We start from the raw sequence: 16195 nt of genomic DNA on the forward strand, positions 1-16195 counted from the left end.
ATTTTAACTTTTAAGATTTTACTTTTAATAAAAATACAAACTACTTTTTCTTATTTTAACTTTTAAGATTTTACTTTTAATAAAAATACAAACTACTTTTTCTTATTTTAACTTTTAAGATTTACTTTTAATAAAAATACAAAATACTTTTTCTTATTTTAACTTTTAAGATTTACTTATTTTATTTTAATTTTTTTTTACCTAACATTTTCAACTATAAATACCACATACATTTCTCATTTCAAACTTACACCTTAATCTCTCATTTCTCTCTTAAAGAACTACTTCTAGTTGATATCTCGGTCACTTACTTGCTTTACTTTCCTTTCTTGCGTGGAATACTTCAACTGCTATTTAAGGTGAGTTTCATTTGCTCCCTTTTTAATTGCTTTACAATTTACATTTTTGGGCTGAGAATACATGCGCTGTTTTATAACTGTTTTATGAAATGAATACAAACACTAAAACTGATTTTGCGTGAGTTTCATTTGCTCCCCTTTTACTCTTTACATTTTTGGGGCTGAGAATAATGCAAATGTTTTATTAACTGTTTTACAATAATTATATGCGTGAGTTTCATTACTCCCTTTTTATATATATTTTTGGGCTGAGAATACATGCGATGTTTTATAAATGTTTTACGAAATAGGCACAAGTACTCAAACTAATTCTACGTGGGTTAGAATCAAAAATCCCCTAGCTTGGTAACTTTAACTATTGGTTTGTGAACTGGTAAGCGCGAATCCTAAAGATAGATCTATCGGGTCTTACACCCCCACCCAGATGTTGTTCTAGTCACTACTAAACTAGAAGAACGGGTGTTTAGTACTTCGAGGTTAACGTAACGCACTTGATTCGGTGCAAATATTATTATAACTCAGGGGTACACACTCTTGTTAAGGCTAGTTACCGGGTGCCCACAACTTATAGAATGCTTTTATACACTTGCTATTGTACGGATATTTATGAAACTCAAATCTTGTGGCCTATTATTATAACGGAAATGATTGATTTTGATAAACTAATGAACTCACCAACCTTTTTCGTTGACACTTTAAGCATGTTTTGTCTCAGGTGACGAATAAGATGATTGCCATGATTGCTACCTGATGAATTGAATGCTGCTACATGGAGTCTTCATTTCATTACATTTACTTTGCATTAAGACTATTATTATTATTTCAGTTTAAATTTGATGTAAAACTTTTAATACTTCCGCTGTTTTATTAATAAATGTTTTATTCAAAACGTCTCATATAGAGTCGTTCTCGTTTATACAACTGTGATTTGATATAATTAGTCACAAATACCCTAGGCCCTATTTTGGGGGTGTGACAGATTGGTATCAGAGCAGGTTGTTGTAGAGAACCAGGATTGCATTTTATGTGTGCCTTATACAATTAGGTACCTTAGCAATGTAGGACTACAACTTTCCTTGACCATAGTGCCTTTAATTGTTGCCTTTAATTGATAAATGCTATACTATACCTTAGAAATTATACTTAAATCTTAAGATTATAACATACACGATAATGTGAAATTACTCGAACGTCAACGCTACTTAAGGCCTAGGGTGATCCTTGGTACCACTATGGGACGCTTGTGGATTTCGAATGCCAAACTTAGATTTTGGTAGAGAATTCCTGGGCCAACCGGTAACAATTGATCATTCAAGTGACTCGGCGGTGGCATAGATGTTTGGGTATGGTGCACAATATCAAACCTGACTATAGTGATCATACAACACTTAGTCACTTACGCACTTAATAAGTGGTGAACTTATTAAGAACAACTCACTTAGTCATCTATCCTGGTTTTGTGTATTACATATGTATTACATTAAATATTATCCAAGATTTTTGAAACTCCTATAATTCATACTCAAACGTATATAACTCCCTGTTATATCACGTACCTATATGCCTTATGCCTTTATGCATCGGTTTACGAACCGGGAAATGTCATTGGGTTATCACAGTATACGAATTGAAAGTCTTTAATCGAAAGATTATTAGATTACATACTTATCATTTTATAATCTCGACACGTCATACTGCCATTATTGGAGTATAGACAAATCATATCTTAGCATATCTATTCCCAATAGACCTTGTCTAACACTTTTCCTAAATTTCCTCCGTAAATTACGAAAATCTTTCTGCTATATATACGTATTCAAGGAGACGAATATATCATTCAATATTCAACACCCATTTTATATCAAACCCTATTCCAAACACATAATATGGATTTCTCACCTGATTCCTCAAGTTCTTCTAGCTCCAAAGATAGCGTGACAGGAGCACACCCACCGATCAATTACCGTGATTTCTTTAGAAAATGGGGATGGGTTCGCGAAATACTCACCCTATGGAGAAATGAAGAAGGTACTCCTTATCATGAGCCAAACTTACCACCAAACGTCGGAGTACTCGATCCGCTTACCGGCGAACCTGTTCGCAATACCGTTTTCACTCTTTTCGCAAGGATTTTCCGCCTCGAAGGTCGACTCGATGTAACCAACGACAATATTCGTCCTCTACTCCCGAATTCTAACCAGAAAGGGTTATTAGAAGAAGTTAGAAGACTTCAAACTAAATATCAAGAATTGACAAACCTTACAGAGGAATGGGTAGAACAAATCCATAGACTCGAGCGTAAAGTAGAAACCCTGGAGGAAATAGTGCGCGATTTGGTAGCTAGGCTCACACTTACTAACCAAGTACCACAAGCAGCACTAACAGCAGCACCAGCACCACCAGTACTATCAGCATCACCACCAACAGCATCAGCTTCACCAACAACAACATCAGCATCCCACATCTCAACATCATAATCGGTACCTCAAACATCGACATCATACGCCCATAGATACTAAGGAATATTAGTAATAATGAGTTAAGATGTATTGACTCATTCTTCCTGAAGAATTATATATGTATACTTTATATATATATGGTTTGGAACAATAATAAATCTTTTCGTACTAAACTATTACGTGTGAATCTTAACTAGTATGTACTACTTGGTTAATTCATATCACTAATACGCTATGATGTACATCCTTCGTTAATGACTTAACAATCATTAATCACTACTTCAGTACAATAAACTCCATTTCTTAATAAACTAAGTGTATTATTCAAATGCATGTGTGATTTTACACTCCTATTTTCAATATACTCAAAAATTTCTCGAAAACATCATTTGTGCCTTATGAATTTCACAAGAAATCCACGAGCATCAACATCATATACTGAGGTATATTAATAACAATGAACGATGAAGTATTGATTCATAACTTCATTAAAGAAATATTCCGCGACGATTATGTAATCTCTAAAGTTTTGGAGATTATTTATTCTCGTTTCAACCGTAAATCAAATGTGTTTAATATTATATTAACTTATTAAATCCATAATTACATCTGAAGAAAATATATATGTATGTATATTTTCATAAAGATTGTATTTAAAAATTCTTTTGTACAAACTGTTGATTGTGAAAATATTTTAACGGGTAGGTAATACCCAAGAAATATCTAACATTCACATTAATATATTACATTGTACATTCTTCAAAATCCTTGAAAACATATCGGATTGATAATCAATGATTCAGATCAGTTAACCTTGAGAATGCTGATGAAGCAGCAAAAGCTGTAGATGGCCTTAATGACCAGAAGCTTGATAATAAAGAATTGTGTGTTGGAAAAGCTCAAAAGAAAATCTGGTATTGAAAGACGGATTGAGCAAAACATGAAGCAGACCAAGGACAAATCCCAAGAACTAAACCTATAACCAAAGAATCTAGATGATTCGATTTCTGAAGGAAATCACAGAAGATCTTTTTACGCATTCTAAATCCTTACAGAAGAATTTCTTCATTATCCATCGATTTTAGAAATTCTAAAATATCATCGTATCTTTCGTTATAAATATCCTCGATATTTCTAAAAATATCTTCATAACGATTCTTGTCCGCAATTAATTATCTCTTTGCAATATCTTTATTACATCATAAAGGAAAAATGTTTAAGTTTCTATATTCCGTAAAATTTAAATTCAAATTTTGAATGATTTGAAGTAGTGTTGAGAATTGAAGCATGAGTTAGTATAATATAATGACGTCAGGCCAACGTGATTATATTACAGTAAGTCATGCTAAATTTTTAATGGAAGATGATGATTCATAGACTTTATAATCATCATTTGCCATGTTACACGACTCTTACATTCTACTTAATCTCTGAACATATCAAGAAAATATATTCTTGATAGTTCTATCCTCAGTAATTCTGGTAATTTACCAAATCAAATCGTGATACTACGCTTAGAACAGTAGGTCCATTCGAAACTTCATACCTACAAATTCTGGACCATTACTCGCTTTACTTAGAGTCGAGAGGAGAATAAAAAGGCAAAGAGCTCCGACATGTAAGGAAAAATATGTAGCCCGATAACGATACCGAAATTACAAACCGTGTATATCAATACGTATTGCAACGTAAAGACATAGGAGAATTAAAAACACTATAACCCCAAGGTAATAGTAGAAGAAAACAAATTCCTCTGGTGGTAAATGAAAAAGAAGAATGACTGAAATGATAGTCAGAAAAATATCCAGGATAAGAACTGGATGGAGCATTCTCACAATCTTTGGAAGTATGAATTGAGGAAGAAAGTATAGAAGTGGTGAAGATAATGAAACGGAAGAAGCTAATTTATAGCAAAATTCCAAACACAGCAATTGAAGCAATTCACCTCATTTAATCAAAGAAAATTTCAAATTCCTTAATTACCGGAGAATCAAATCTTATGGATTATGAAGATTTCCTTTAATCCCTTGAATTCCAGAAATCAATCGTGACTACGTCAAAAGTTAAGGCGAACATTTAATTTCTCATTCACTCTTTTACAATAGCTTCGTTTATACGCTTCCTATAATCAAATCGTTTTATCCATATTATTCAGTAGTGATAAAACTTTATTTTTTCAACTTATATTCATCATTACAATATTCTTGTTGTAAACAATGATGATCTCTATCAAACTTCATGACTATAATTTTCATGAACTACTCTCTGTTTTGTCTACCCTAATATTGTGACATAAACACTCAAAGTTTTAAATAAGCTCAATACTATTCATAACACATTTCATGTGTTCAGTTTACTAAAATGCTCGTATAACACCATCATCCCTTTTGAGGATAACCTAGTCAAATGACACTCTTATTAATCCTTTAGATAACCTCCGCATTAATGATAAAATGCACTTTATAGAAGAACCTGTAAGAAATTAGGGTTCGTATTATTTAAATGCATGAAACAGAACAATATTCTATCCGTTGGAATTCACGAAAGGCCCCGAACCTACCTGGGAACGTGAAGACCAGATAAAACGTAAATATCCTCGTCTAGGTACGAACAACGCCGAGTAATGGCAAAAACTAAATTTCGGGACGAAATTTCTTTTAACGGGTAGGTACTATAACAACCCTCACTTTTCAACTTCCGATTTTACTAAAATACCTAGAGTTGTTATATACGAATAAATTTAACGTTGACCGAATAAACATACGCTTAAAATAAATAATATAATTATAAATATTATAAATAAGATTATGATATATAATATAACATAATTACATCAATGAATATATATATAATATTTATATTACTTTTGTTATTTAGTTAATAGTTTATATAATTAACTAAATAATAAATAATATTATAACATTTATAAAACTAATAAAAACTATAAATTAATAATCATAAATTTTAATTTTTATAAAAACTAAATATAATAATAATTTTTATATAAAATTCGTATTTAATAATTAAACAAATATAGAAATAAAATGTTAAATGTTCTTAGAAATATATTAAACAAATTTTTTTTAGAATTTTATACAAAAAAAAAATCAAAACTATATCTACTTTTAATAAATAAATACAAAAATACAAACTACTTTTTCTTATTTTAACTTTTAAGATTTACTTTTAATAAAAATACAAAATACTTTTTCTTATTTTAACTTTTAAGATTTTACTTTTAATAAAAATACAAACTACTTTTTCTTATTTTAACTTTTAAGATTTTACTTTTAATAAAAATACAAACTACTTTTTCTTATTTTAACTTTTAAGATTTACTTTTAATAAAAATACAAAATACTTTTTCTTATTTTAACTTTTAAGATTTTACTTTTAATAAAAATACAAACTACTTTTTCTTATTTTAACTTTTAAGATTTTACTTTTAATAAAAATACAAACTACTTTTTCTTATTTTAACTTTTAAGATTTACTTTTAATAAAAATACAAAATACTTTTTCTTATTTTAACTTTTAAGATTTACTTATTTTATTTTAATTTTTTTTTTACCTAACATTTTCAACTATAAATACCACATACATTTCTCATTTCAAACTTACACCTTAATCTCTCATTTCTCTCTTAAAGAACTACTTCTAGTTGATATCTCGGTTACTTACTTGCTTTACTTTCCTTTCTTGCGTGGAATACTTCAACTGCTATTTAAGGTGAGTTTCATTTGCTCCCTTTTTAATTGCTTTACAATTTACATTTTTGGGCTGAGAATACATGCGCTGTTTTATAACTGTTTTATGAAATGAATACAAACACTAAAACTGATTTTGCGTGAGTTTCATTTGCTCCCCTTTTACTCTTTACATTTTTTGGGCTGAGAATAATGCAAATGTTTTATTAACTGTTTTACAATAATTATATGCGTGAGTTTCATTACTCCCTTTTTATATATATTTTTGGGCTGAGAATACATGCGATGTTTTATAAATGTTTTACGAAATAGGCACAAGTACTAAAACTAATTCTACGTGGGTTAGAATCAAAAATCCCCTAGCTTGGTAACTTTAACTATTGGTTTCTGAACTGGTAGGCTCGAATCCTAAAGATAGATCTATCGGGGACTTACACCCCCACCCAGATGTTGTTCTAGTCACTACTAAACTAGAAGAACGGGTGTTTAGTACTTCGAGGTTAACGTAACGCACTTGATTCGGTGCAAATATTATTATAACTCAGGGGTACACACTCTTGTTAAGGCTAGTTATCGGGTGCCCACAACTTATAGAATGCTTTTATACACTTGCTATTGTATGGATATTTATGAAACTGAAATCTTGTGGCCTATTATTATAACGGAAATGATTGATTTTGATAAACTAATGAACTCACCAACCTTTTTCGTTGACACTTTAAGCATGTTTTGTCTCAGGTGACGAATAAGATGATTGTCATGATTGCTACCTGATGAATTGAATGCTGCTACATGGAGTCTTCATTTCATTACATTTACTTTGCATTAAGACTATTATTATTATTATTTCAGTTTAAATTTGATGTAAAACTTTTAATGCTTCCGCTGTTTTATTAATAAATGTTTTATTCAAAACGTCTCATATAGAGTCGTTCTCGTTTATACAACTGTGATTTGATATAATTAGTCACAAATACCCTAGGCCCTATTTTGGGGGGGGTGACAATTATTTTATCCACATGTGCAGCGCACATGCTCTAACGTTTATTTACCCTCGTTATTTACATACTTAAATGATATAATCTGTTACGGTTTTTACACGACTTTTTATACACTCGTGCAACACACGGGCTCTAAAACCTAGTATAAATATAAAAAAAATGAAATGAAGTACAGTAATAAATAACATTACTGGAAATTGAAAATAACTATAACTATAAATATAAATATAAATATAAATATAAATAACATTAATGGAAATTAAATTGTTAGACTGTATATAACCCGGCGTCTAAATACTCCCGTCATCCCACTTGGCAACAGATTTGACGCCCTTTACGCCCCTAACGCGGCGTCAAAATTTGACGCCCGGGGCGTTAGTCGAGAATTTGACTTGTGTGTCAAATGTGTGTCAGCCAATCAGATTTTTTCAAATATTTTTATATATTATTAATTAATATATTTTATACTCAACTACCAATAATATTTTACCACATCACCCATTCACAAATTTAACCATCAAATTTAATCCACATCACCAAAAAAAAAAGTACATCACTATCACTTGACTTTGATTTTGATGTCACTTACACGATTGGAAACAGTGTTACGTATGTAAAGCGATACAGTTCCACGCAATCTCACCCGAAATTCAGGTGTCACGTGTCATACGGTTGATTGTTAACATCCATCCCTCCTTTTTCCAATTTCCGTTATCATTTCTTCTTAATTCTTACTATTATTTATTTTTATTCTCAATTTTTCAACAAGAGGGGAAAAAAATAAACAAATTCAAAAGATGAACAATCAGTCCATACATAACTCTGTTCCCAGCGATATTGCTTTCAAAATCGCATCTTTACTTCAGGTTAGGTCCCTTTTATTCAATACGGAGCATAGTTTATTTTATTTTTATGTTAATTTCGTTTATTAATTAAAGATTATTATGAATTCAATAATCATTTTTTGTTTGTTTTAATTGGGGATGAAGGTATTGGATATATGTGCGTTGGGAAGTTGTTGTCGATTTTGGCGGGAGCTATGTGGGTGTGATTATATATGGGAAGGTCTATGTAAAGATAGATGGCCAGCCCTAGATTATCATCAACATCTTGTTCCTGAATTTAACCCCCATCATCTTCAACAACTGCATCTCCACTCCAATTTGCAGGTTCATACTTTTTTGTATCTCTTGTGGAATTTTTATTTTTAAGGGTTGTTAAATTAAATTGTTATGAAGGATGATGTTGATTTATTATTATTGTTTTTAAATTTCTATAACATAATTATCAAAATTTTAGGATCATACTATAAAACTATAAATCGTAAAAATATATTGTGTCCTATGATTATATTTATTAGTGGTGTTATGTACCATAAATCCTGAAAATCCTAAATTTTTTTACATATCTAGTGGTGTCATAGGACACTAGTGATGAGATCGGTACCGGTGCAGAATTGAAACATACCGAAATCGAAAATCCCGAAACCGAAATAGCACAATTTCAAGAACCGAATTCCGAACCGATTTAAGAAAGCGGTTTTGGTTTCGGTTTGGTACCGGTATTATCAGTATAGTACCATATGGTACCGAAAATTGCCTTGGTTAACTAATATGTGAAACTTTCTGTCTATTTCCGTTCGTGAACTATACAAAAGGGTCGAATTAAGTACTAACTATACAGTTTTTATTAGCTCTTACTTTCAGTTTTTTGTTACTATTCTGTATATATATCTAACGTATGACTACGTGATTTTGATTTTTAGTTTGCAGTAAGTAGTAACTAATAGTTGTTGCTAGTAGCTAATAAATTAAGCCTCATTGAAGCTGAAATTTAATCAATCTGATTTACTATGTTTATAATTCTTGTAGTAATGTTCACTATATACAATCTGCTATGTATAAACTATAAAACTAACATTCGTAGTAACTGAAAGAAGTATAATATTAATATGGGTCCGATACATTTAGTAAAATATGGTGTAGTGTGTCGATCAGTAAGAACTAAGAAGCGGGTTGATTAAACTTCTGCAATTCCATTTTTTGGTATTCAATTCGGTTTCCCGGTACTGAACCGATACCACACCGTTTTCTACTGAAACCGAATTGTCTCAAAACCAAGAACCGAATCCGGAGCTCTGTCATTGTTCGGTATTCAAATTCGGTACCGGTACAGTTTCGGCTCGGTTTCGGTTTTTCGGGATTTTTGCTCATGCCTACTAGACACCACATCATTGTGCTTAGAATCGCCCATAATGATCATCCTTATAATTATGCTATGGTTGTGAAAAAAGGTATTTTGATGCAGTTCATAAAGATTGATTATTGAGTAAATGTACATGTAGTTTCATTGCAGACCTATCTGCATCACAAAGCTAATTGTTTTATAAAATGGTAATATGGTTTTAGTTATGCTAAATTAATATTTCATACTTACTTGTTAACTCATCTAGTTACGCTTCTGTGATCCAATAGATTCATACGAAAATTTGTTGAGCGTAAATTGAAAGTAACTAAATTTTGAGTCTTTAAGTACTGCGTGTTGATCGGTCATTCATTCTTCATTATGCTTTTGACGGTTTTATTTACGTGTAACTGCAGGGATGGAGGGGATTTTATGTGAATAAGCATCATGAAATGGCTAGTAAAGCAGATGCTGTAATTGCATATTTGGATCAATGCATATCTTCTGAATCCATTGAGGTTAATCATTATTTGGTTGCAATGCAAAACATGAACGCTATGCAGTTTGGATTCAGGGATATTGTTTTGTTCTTTTTTAAAGATAATCTTCATGTGCTACTCAATTTGGCTGGTATGCATTACTGTATTGCGTGGCTTCGAGTTCCAGTAAGCAAACAATATTCATCCGTTTAGCCTTTTTTATATTTATCTACTATTTTATAAATGTTGCAACTGCATTTGTTTTAAGGAATCATTTATGGGCTTATGGATTTAGGCTGCGTGATGAGTCGATTTCCCGAAGGACTTCGTTAATGGAACTTGCAATGACCAAAGAACAGGAAGTTCTTGACGTGCTTTATCGGGGCGCAATTCACGAAGTAATTCGTGTTCAGATATCGGCTTTTAAACCGGTTACCTCTTCTTGGTCATGCCTAAACCAAACTGCACAAACATCAGGTTAGAAAAGCATTCTAGGTGTGGGTTTTGATCTGTGTGTGTAATTATGTAATCCGTGTATATAATGCATTATGTGCATAATTGTTGGTATATAAGTCAAGAAATGGTAAATGGTGTGTAATGTATCTACATTAACAAAATAAGGCACTGTGTGCATTGATTTGTATGAATGGATGTATATATCCAGGTTAATCATATGCTATAAGATGTTAAAAACTTCTATTTTAGAAGCATAAAGTGTAATCTTTTGGCCTAATTAGTATATAACAGTGTCTTTTGAACCAATGATATTGCAGTTGTTACATACTTACATGACACCACTGAAAGGTATATTAATCTTGACTGTATTAGAAAAAGGGGATTCCATAGCTGCTATATTCACTTAAAAGTTGTATCAAAACAGTGTCTAATTGTTGTTTACATAATTTTGTAATCCGAGTTGTTTTTTCTTGAAAATGTAATAGTTTGTGACAAACATTGTTTCCGCCAAGTTTTCATATTTTCAAAGTTAGATACAGCAACGAACAGGCCTTTAATATCTGGGTATTATGTTTGTAATGATCCAAAGATAAAGAATCTGAATAATATAATGCTAAATATGCTTAAATAATGCAGGCCTAAATGTAGGCTTGAGTATACAGTTTCTGACAGATGGATTCAACTTATTCTCTCTTCTTACATTCACTAAAAATCTATTAATCGGTCTAATCCTCAGTCAATGGGGAGTAATCGGTTAAAGCCATCAATTGGTCAACACAAATCGGGATTAATTGGTCAAAGTAGGGATTAAGTGGTCAACTTCTGTCGAAGTCAAACTTAGTCAATATTCGATTAATTCCAGATTAATCCCTCCAAGATGCCGATCGATTGATCGCTGATTAGAGATTTTAAAAACCTTGGTGATATCTGAGAATATTTTGTTACGTATTTTGGTACTCAATTTATAATATGGTATTATTATATAGTATTATATAGTCCATCATATCCATTAAACGACAGAGAAATGTGGGTCTGTATGGGGAACTTGTCAATATTCATATGCATCCAAATTACAATCACGAATGTTATATATAATATCAGTATGGAATTATTTGAACCCCAGTTGGTATGGATCCCACTTCACAGGACGAAAATATTCATAGGAACTCATCAAAATTTGCAGGATGAGCGAATGAGAAAACAGACATTTATGTCAAAATCAAGATATATTATCTCTTTATAGTCTTATTAGTAAAGGGTCATACGGTTTTGTGTCGAAGGTGTTCTGCTGTTTTGAGCTTGGGTAAAGAGTCAAAATGGTTTTGTCAAACGAGTTTGCTTAAAACAGCTCTTAACGATTACATGATAATATGCAAACAAACATAAAGATAGTTTAACGATGTATGTTACAAGGAAGAAAATGTGTTTAGTAAGAGCTACTTCAATCCACGCAAGTGGAGAAGAATTCACCGAAAACAATGTTTTCTAATGCACTCCAAAACCATGTGTGTCCAGCTATTAAAATGGTACTGTAATAAAATGTTCATATCTCACCCATAAAACGAATATATAAATATATGAATCAACCCATGTTGAAGACAAGTTACGACCACCGTTGTGGTCATTCTTGAGGTAGAACCGGAGGTGCAATCGTTCTGGTATTATAAGATTTGCAATGGCTGCATTTTTGTCCAATTATATGGAAGAAAACTTCTGTAGTGTCATTGCAGTCGTTACATAATATCCAAACCTGCAATTTCAGGCCCTTTTAGTAACTGCAGCAAATTCGACCCGTTTACTTAAGTGTAGCAAATTTGACCGATTTACTTAAGTGTAGCAAATTCGACCCATTTACTTAAATGTAGCAAATTCACCCGATTTACTTAAGTGTAGCAAATTCGACCCATTTACTAAAGTGTAGCAAATTCGAACTATGTACTTGAGTGTTGCAAACTCGACCCATTTACTTAAGTGTAGCAAATTTTGTCGATTTACTTAAGTGTAGAAATTTGGTCGATTTACTTAAGTGTAGCATATTCGACCCATTTACTTAAGTTAGCAAATTCGACCCATTTACTCAAGTGTAGCAAATTTGACCCATTTACTCAAGTGTATCAAATTTAACCCATTTACTTAAGTGAAGAAAATTTGACCCATTTAGTTGAGAGTGGGTTGATTTTTTTTTTTTTTTTTTTTTTTTTTTTTTCCTTTCTCAAACCGGTAAAATGAAAATTTCAAATTAAAAAATGATTTAATGATATACTAGTACCTTCTTTTGTCTGTAAACATCAGGCATCATAGTAGCTTCAATCTCTTCATCTATCATCTTCCATGTTGCAGACATATCCATTACCGATTTGGTGCATATCGGACAACAAAATCTGTTCAAAACGCCAATAAAAAGTTAATATAAAGTTTGTTTTTTGACAGTAATCATATGAGTGCTTACTTGTCTCTCTTTATCATCTCGTTGTAACATTCACGGTGCATCGTGTGACCACATTTCATAACAGCAGTGTCTTTCATCGAGTCAAATAGATACTGTAGACATAGCGATAGCAATCAAGTTTCACAGTTTTCAAACCGGGCATAGGGAAAAAGACAAAAGATACAAACCTCGTAACATATCGGACAATGATGCCGCATTGAATTTTCCACGCATGAATGGTTATCACGTAAACCGATAGAATAGCAGGATCCTGTGAATTCAACAATTCCACATTATAAAATTTATACTATTCTAGTAGAAAAAAAAGTATTTCGGGTCAACCGAACCCATTTTAACCTGTTATCCAACCAGCCGGACCCACTAATTTTATCATATTTACATAACATAATGCAAAAATCATCACTACACATACCGCATTTTTTGCAATGGAAGAAATTATCTTGGCCACCGACTCTGAACACGAAAATAAGATATGTAAATCGAATAACGCATAAAAAATCTAACGAATGACAAAGATGTAAAGATGATTGTTCTGAAGTTAGTTTACGAACCTGCAGATGCCACAATCGTCACAATGAAACAAACCCTTGTCAACCTACAAAATAATGATTTAGATCAGTTACAAAAAAAAGTAATCGTAAAATATACAATATATATTGTTCTGTTTCATACATCGTCATCGTAGAATTTGCAGATGTAACAAAAGTATTCGCCCATATTGACACCGCAGTTTGTGCAAGTACGAGCAACCTATATCATAATGAAATGAGTCAGCAATTTAATTAAGCAATCTATATAAATCGAATTAATGAAACATACCGGCTGTTCTGTATCACAAACCGAACATATCACCTGCAATAAACATACAATTCGGTTTAGCTCAAGACTTGAATCATCTATAAAACTAGGAAACTAACAAAACTTACTTGTTTCACATCAGACCGAACAAGCTCATGGCGATCGTACCAGTTTTTTAACAGATTCTGAAATCATAAACAATTATCATCAAAACACAAACATACAAGAACGCATTACTTACAACTATTTTCAACTACGATACAGAATTATAGATCTACAGAACCAAAACAAATAAACCGACATGAAAAACTTAGTTTTTCGTACCGCAGCCTCATTGTGACAATGACGACAATCATAAACCTCGTTACAACACGGAGCTCGAATCATACATCTTCTTCTATAGTGCTTGCATCTAACACAAATTTCATCATAAATTCATAAGTAATGTGTAGCTCTTTAGCTGATCTTATTCTATACACATCTTGCATTCATTAACTTCTGTAAAAATGATTTTTTTTTAACTTTTTCATACAAATATTACCTAAAAAATCAACATTTTCACAAATATTTAGCTTCATATTGCTTTATTGATCTGGTTCCAGACACTTAAAATTGTAAAGCCAATTTATAATTTATTTATAATCCCTCTATAAAATAAATCCACAAAACATGTGCATTAATAAATTGTACCATACACATAAATTTGACACAACTTTGATGGATTAATAAAAAATAGTGATGGATATCCTACATATAACATACATAAAGTGATAAAGATATAGTAGATGTACTAAAACATGTAAGTAACTAACTTGTAAACTAATAAGGTTTTCTCTATTCAGATTATTACGAAGAATTACGAAGAAGGATTTATTCAGATATACGCGATCTAACTAGTATTATGTTGATATTTTTTAAAAAATCATTTAAGTAATATATCCAAAAGTTAAGGTACGTACCCGTAACCCATCTTCCCAAAAACTAAACGTTCATCGTTGGTGCCTTCCATGGAGGCTGGCTAGGTTAAGGGAGATGGGATAATAAAAGGATGCACACAAAACTTTCCTGATTTGGGAAGAGAATAGGTTGTTGATATGAGATGTTTGGACACAAGTTTCAAGAACTTTACTACTTATATATATAAACGAAATATTTTAGTTAAAAAATGTTATAAGTTTACAATATACTAATGCATGCATTGCCCACAATTGAGGCAACAAAATATATTAAAAAGGTGGATGGTAACGTCGGAAATAGTGGATAAGGTCAGTGATCCCACATCCGCCGAATAATGGGCCAATAGGATGTGTTACACAGATCGACGGTTGTTGAGTCGTCATTTGTTTTTGTGATTTTTAACTATTCGATGGATTGGAATGATTTTTCTTGAAATGTAAAAAAGATTGATTTAGTTGTACTCGAACAAATAATGAAAAAGTAGCATACATACTGTTATAGGGCCATTATATATATAGCAAAATAAATATAAATAAATGAAGTATAACTTCTTTAAATATTTAGTTTTTCACTACATGTAAGTAAAATTTAGTTTTTGTTATAATTCAGTAGGCTTATAACTACCTTTAGTGGATTGGTTCTTGAATATAGACTTTGAAAATCTTAAGAACAAGAATATATGAGTAAAGAGAGAAAGGAAGAAACACTATGGATGTAAGTGTGAGAAATGGTCCATCTTTACAAGCATAACTCATGGGTATTTATACTACAAAAAGATACTATGGAAGTGACCCCAAGTTGACTATAAAATTGTACCAAAATTGACTATCCATACTTGCATTATTGTAGTTCCATACTTGCACAATTATTATTATTATCATAACACTCCCCCTTGGATAGCAATTTTGTTTGTTAAAGATCAACTGTAAGTTACTGCCTCGTTAAAAACCTTGGCCAAAGAAAAACCCAGTGGGATAAAAACTTTAGCTAAGGGAAAAAGAGTGCAGCATATAGTTGACTCCCCCTCAAGTAGACATTGCTGAGCTGTTACATCTTTTGAACTTGCCTCATGCCAATATTGTGAACATGCGTTCTGAAAATAGCAGTTGAAAGTGCTTTGATGAAAAGATCAGCAGAGTTTTGATGGATTGAACATATATCATTTCAATCTAGTTATCCTTAATGATGTCTTGAGTGTATGAGAAGAATCTAGGAGGTATGTGTTTTGTTCGGTCACTTTTGATATATCATTCTTTCATTTGTGCTATGCAAGCTGCATTATCTTCATAGATAGATGTTGGACTTTTATCGGGTTCTAGTCCACAAGAATAAGTAATGAGTTGTGT

General features: G+C 31.7%; 2 protein-coding genes across 2 annotated transcripts; one reads left to right on the forward strand and one right to left on the reverse strand.

Annotated features, from left to right (window-relative positions):
* The first annotated feature begins 8125 nt into the window (after positions 1–8125).
* On the forward strand, positions 8126–10402 carry LOC139888242 (uncharacterized). The gene is made up of 4 exons (XM_071871265.1): positions 8126–8180; positions 8296–8392; positions 8516–8695; positions 10127–10402. The coding sequence occupies exons 2-4, from the start codon at positions 8324–8326 to the stop codon at positions 10400–10402; spliced, it is 525 nt and encodes a 174-aa protein (XP_071727366.1). The 5' UTR covers positions 8126–8180; positions 8296–8323.
* Positions 10403–12016: 1614 nt separating this feature from the next.
* On the reverse strand, positions 12017–15062 carry LOC139891351 (E3 ubiquitin-protein ligase MIEL1-like). The gene is made up of 11 exons (XM_071874309.1): positions 14852–15062; positions 14217–14304; positions 14021–14077; positions 13914–13946; positions 13767–13844; positions 13646–13689; positions 13507–13547; positions 13262–13344; positions 13095–13186; positions 12915–13026; positions 12017–12395 (listed from the first exon to the last, which is right to left on the reverse strand). The coding sequence occupies exons 1-11, from the start codon at positions 14899–14901 to the stop codon at positions 12267–12269; spliced, it is 807 nt and encodes a 268-aa protein (XP_071730410.1). The 5' UTR covers positions 14902–15062; the 3' UTR covers positions 12017–12266.
* Positions 15063–16195: the final 1133 nt, after the last annotated feature.

The sequence above is a fragment of the Rutidosis leptorrhynchoides genome, chromosome 2 (genome assembly GCF_046630445.1).
Source record: "Rutidosis leptorrhynchoides isolate AG116_Rl617_1_P2 chromosome 2, CSIRO_AGI_Rlap_v1, whole genome shotgun sequence".
Lineage (NCBI taxonomy): Eukaryota > Viridiplantae > Streptophyta > Magnoliopsida > Asterales > Asteraceae > Rutidosis > Rutidosis leptorrhynchoides.

Coding starts and splice junctions, on each gene's coding strand:
- LOC139891351 (XM_071874309.1), bottom strand. CDS start 14,901: ATGGAAGGCACCAACGATGAACGTTTAGTTTTTGGGAAGATGGGTTAC. Junction 13,345..13,506: donor CTTCCATTGCAAAAAATGCG/GTATGTGTAGTG, acceptor TTGAATTCACAG/GATCCTGCTATTCTATCGGT. Junction 13,187..13,261: donor ATTGTCCGATATGTTACGAG/GTTTGTATCTTT, acceptor CTATGTCTACAG/TATCTATTTGACTCGATGAA.
- LOC139888242 (XM_071871265.1), top strand. CDS start 8,324: ATGAACAATCAGTCCATACATAACTCTGTTCCCAGCGATATTGCTTTC. Junction 8,393..8,515: donor AAATCGCATCTTTACTTCAG/GTTAGGTCCCTT, acceptor TTGGGGATGAAG/GTATTGGATATATGTGCGTT. Junction 8,696..10,126: donor ATCTCCACTCCAATTTGCAG/GTTCATACTTTT, acceptor GTGTAACTGCAG/GGATGGAGGGGATTTTATGT.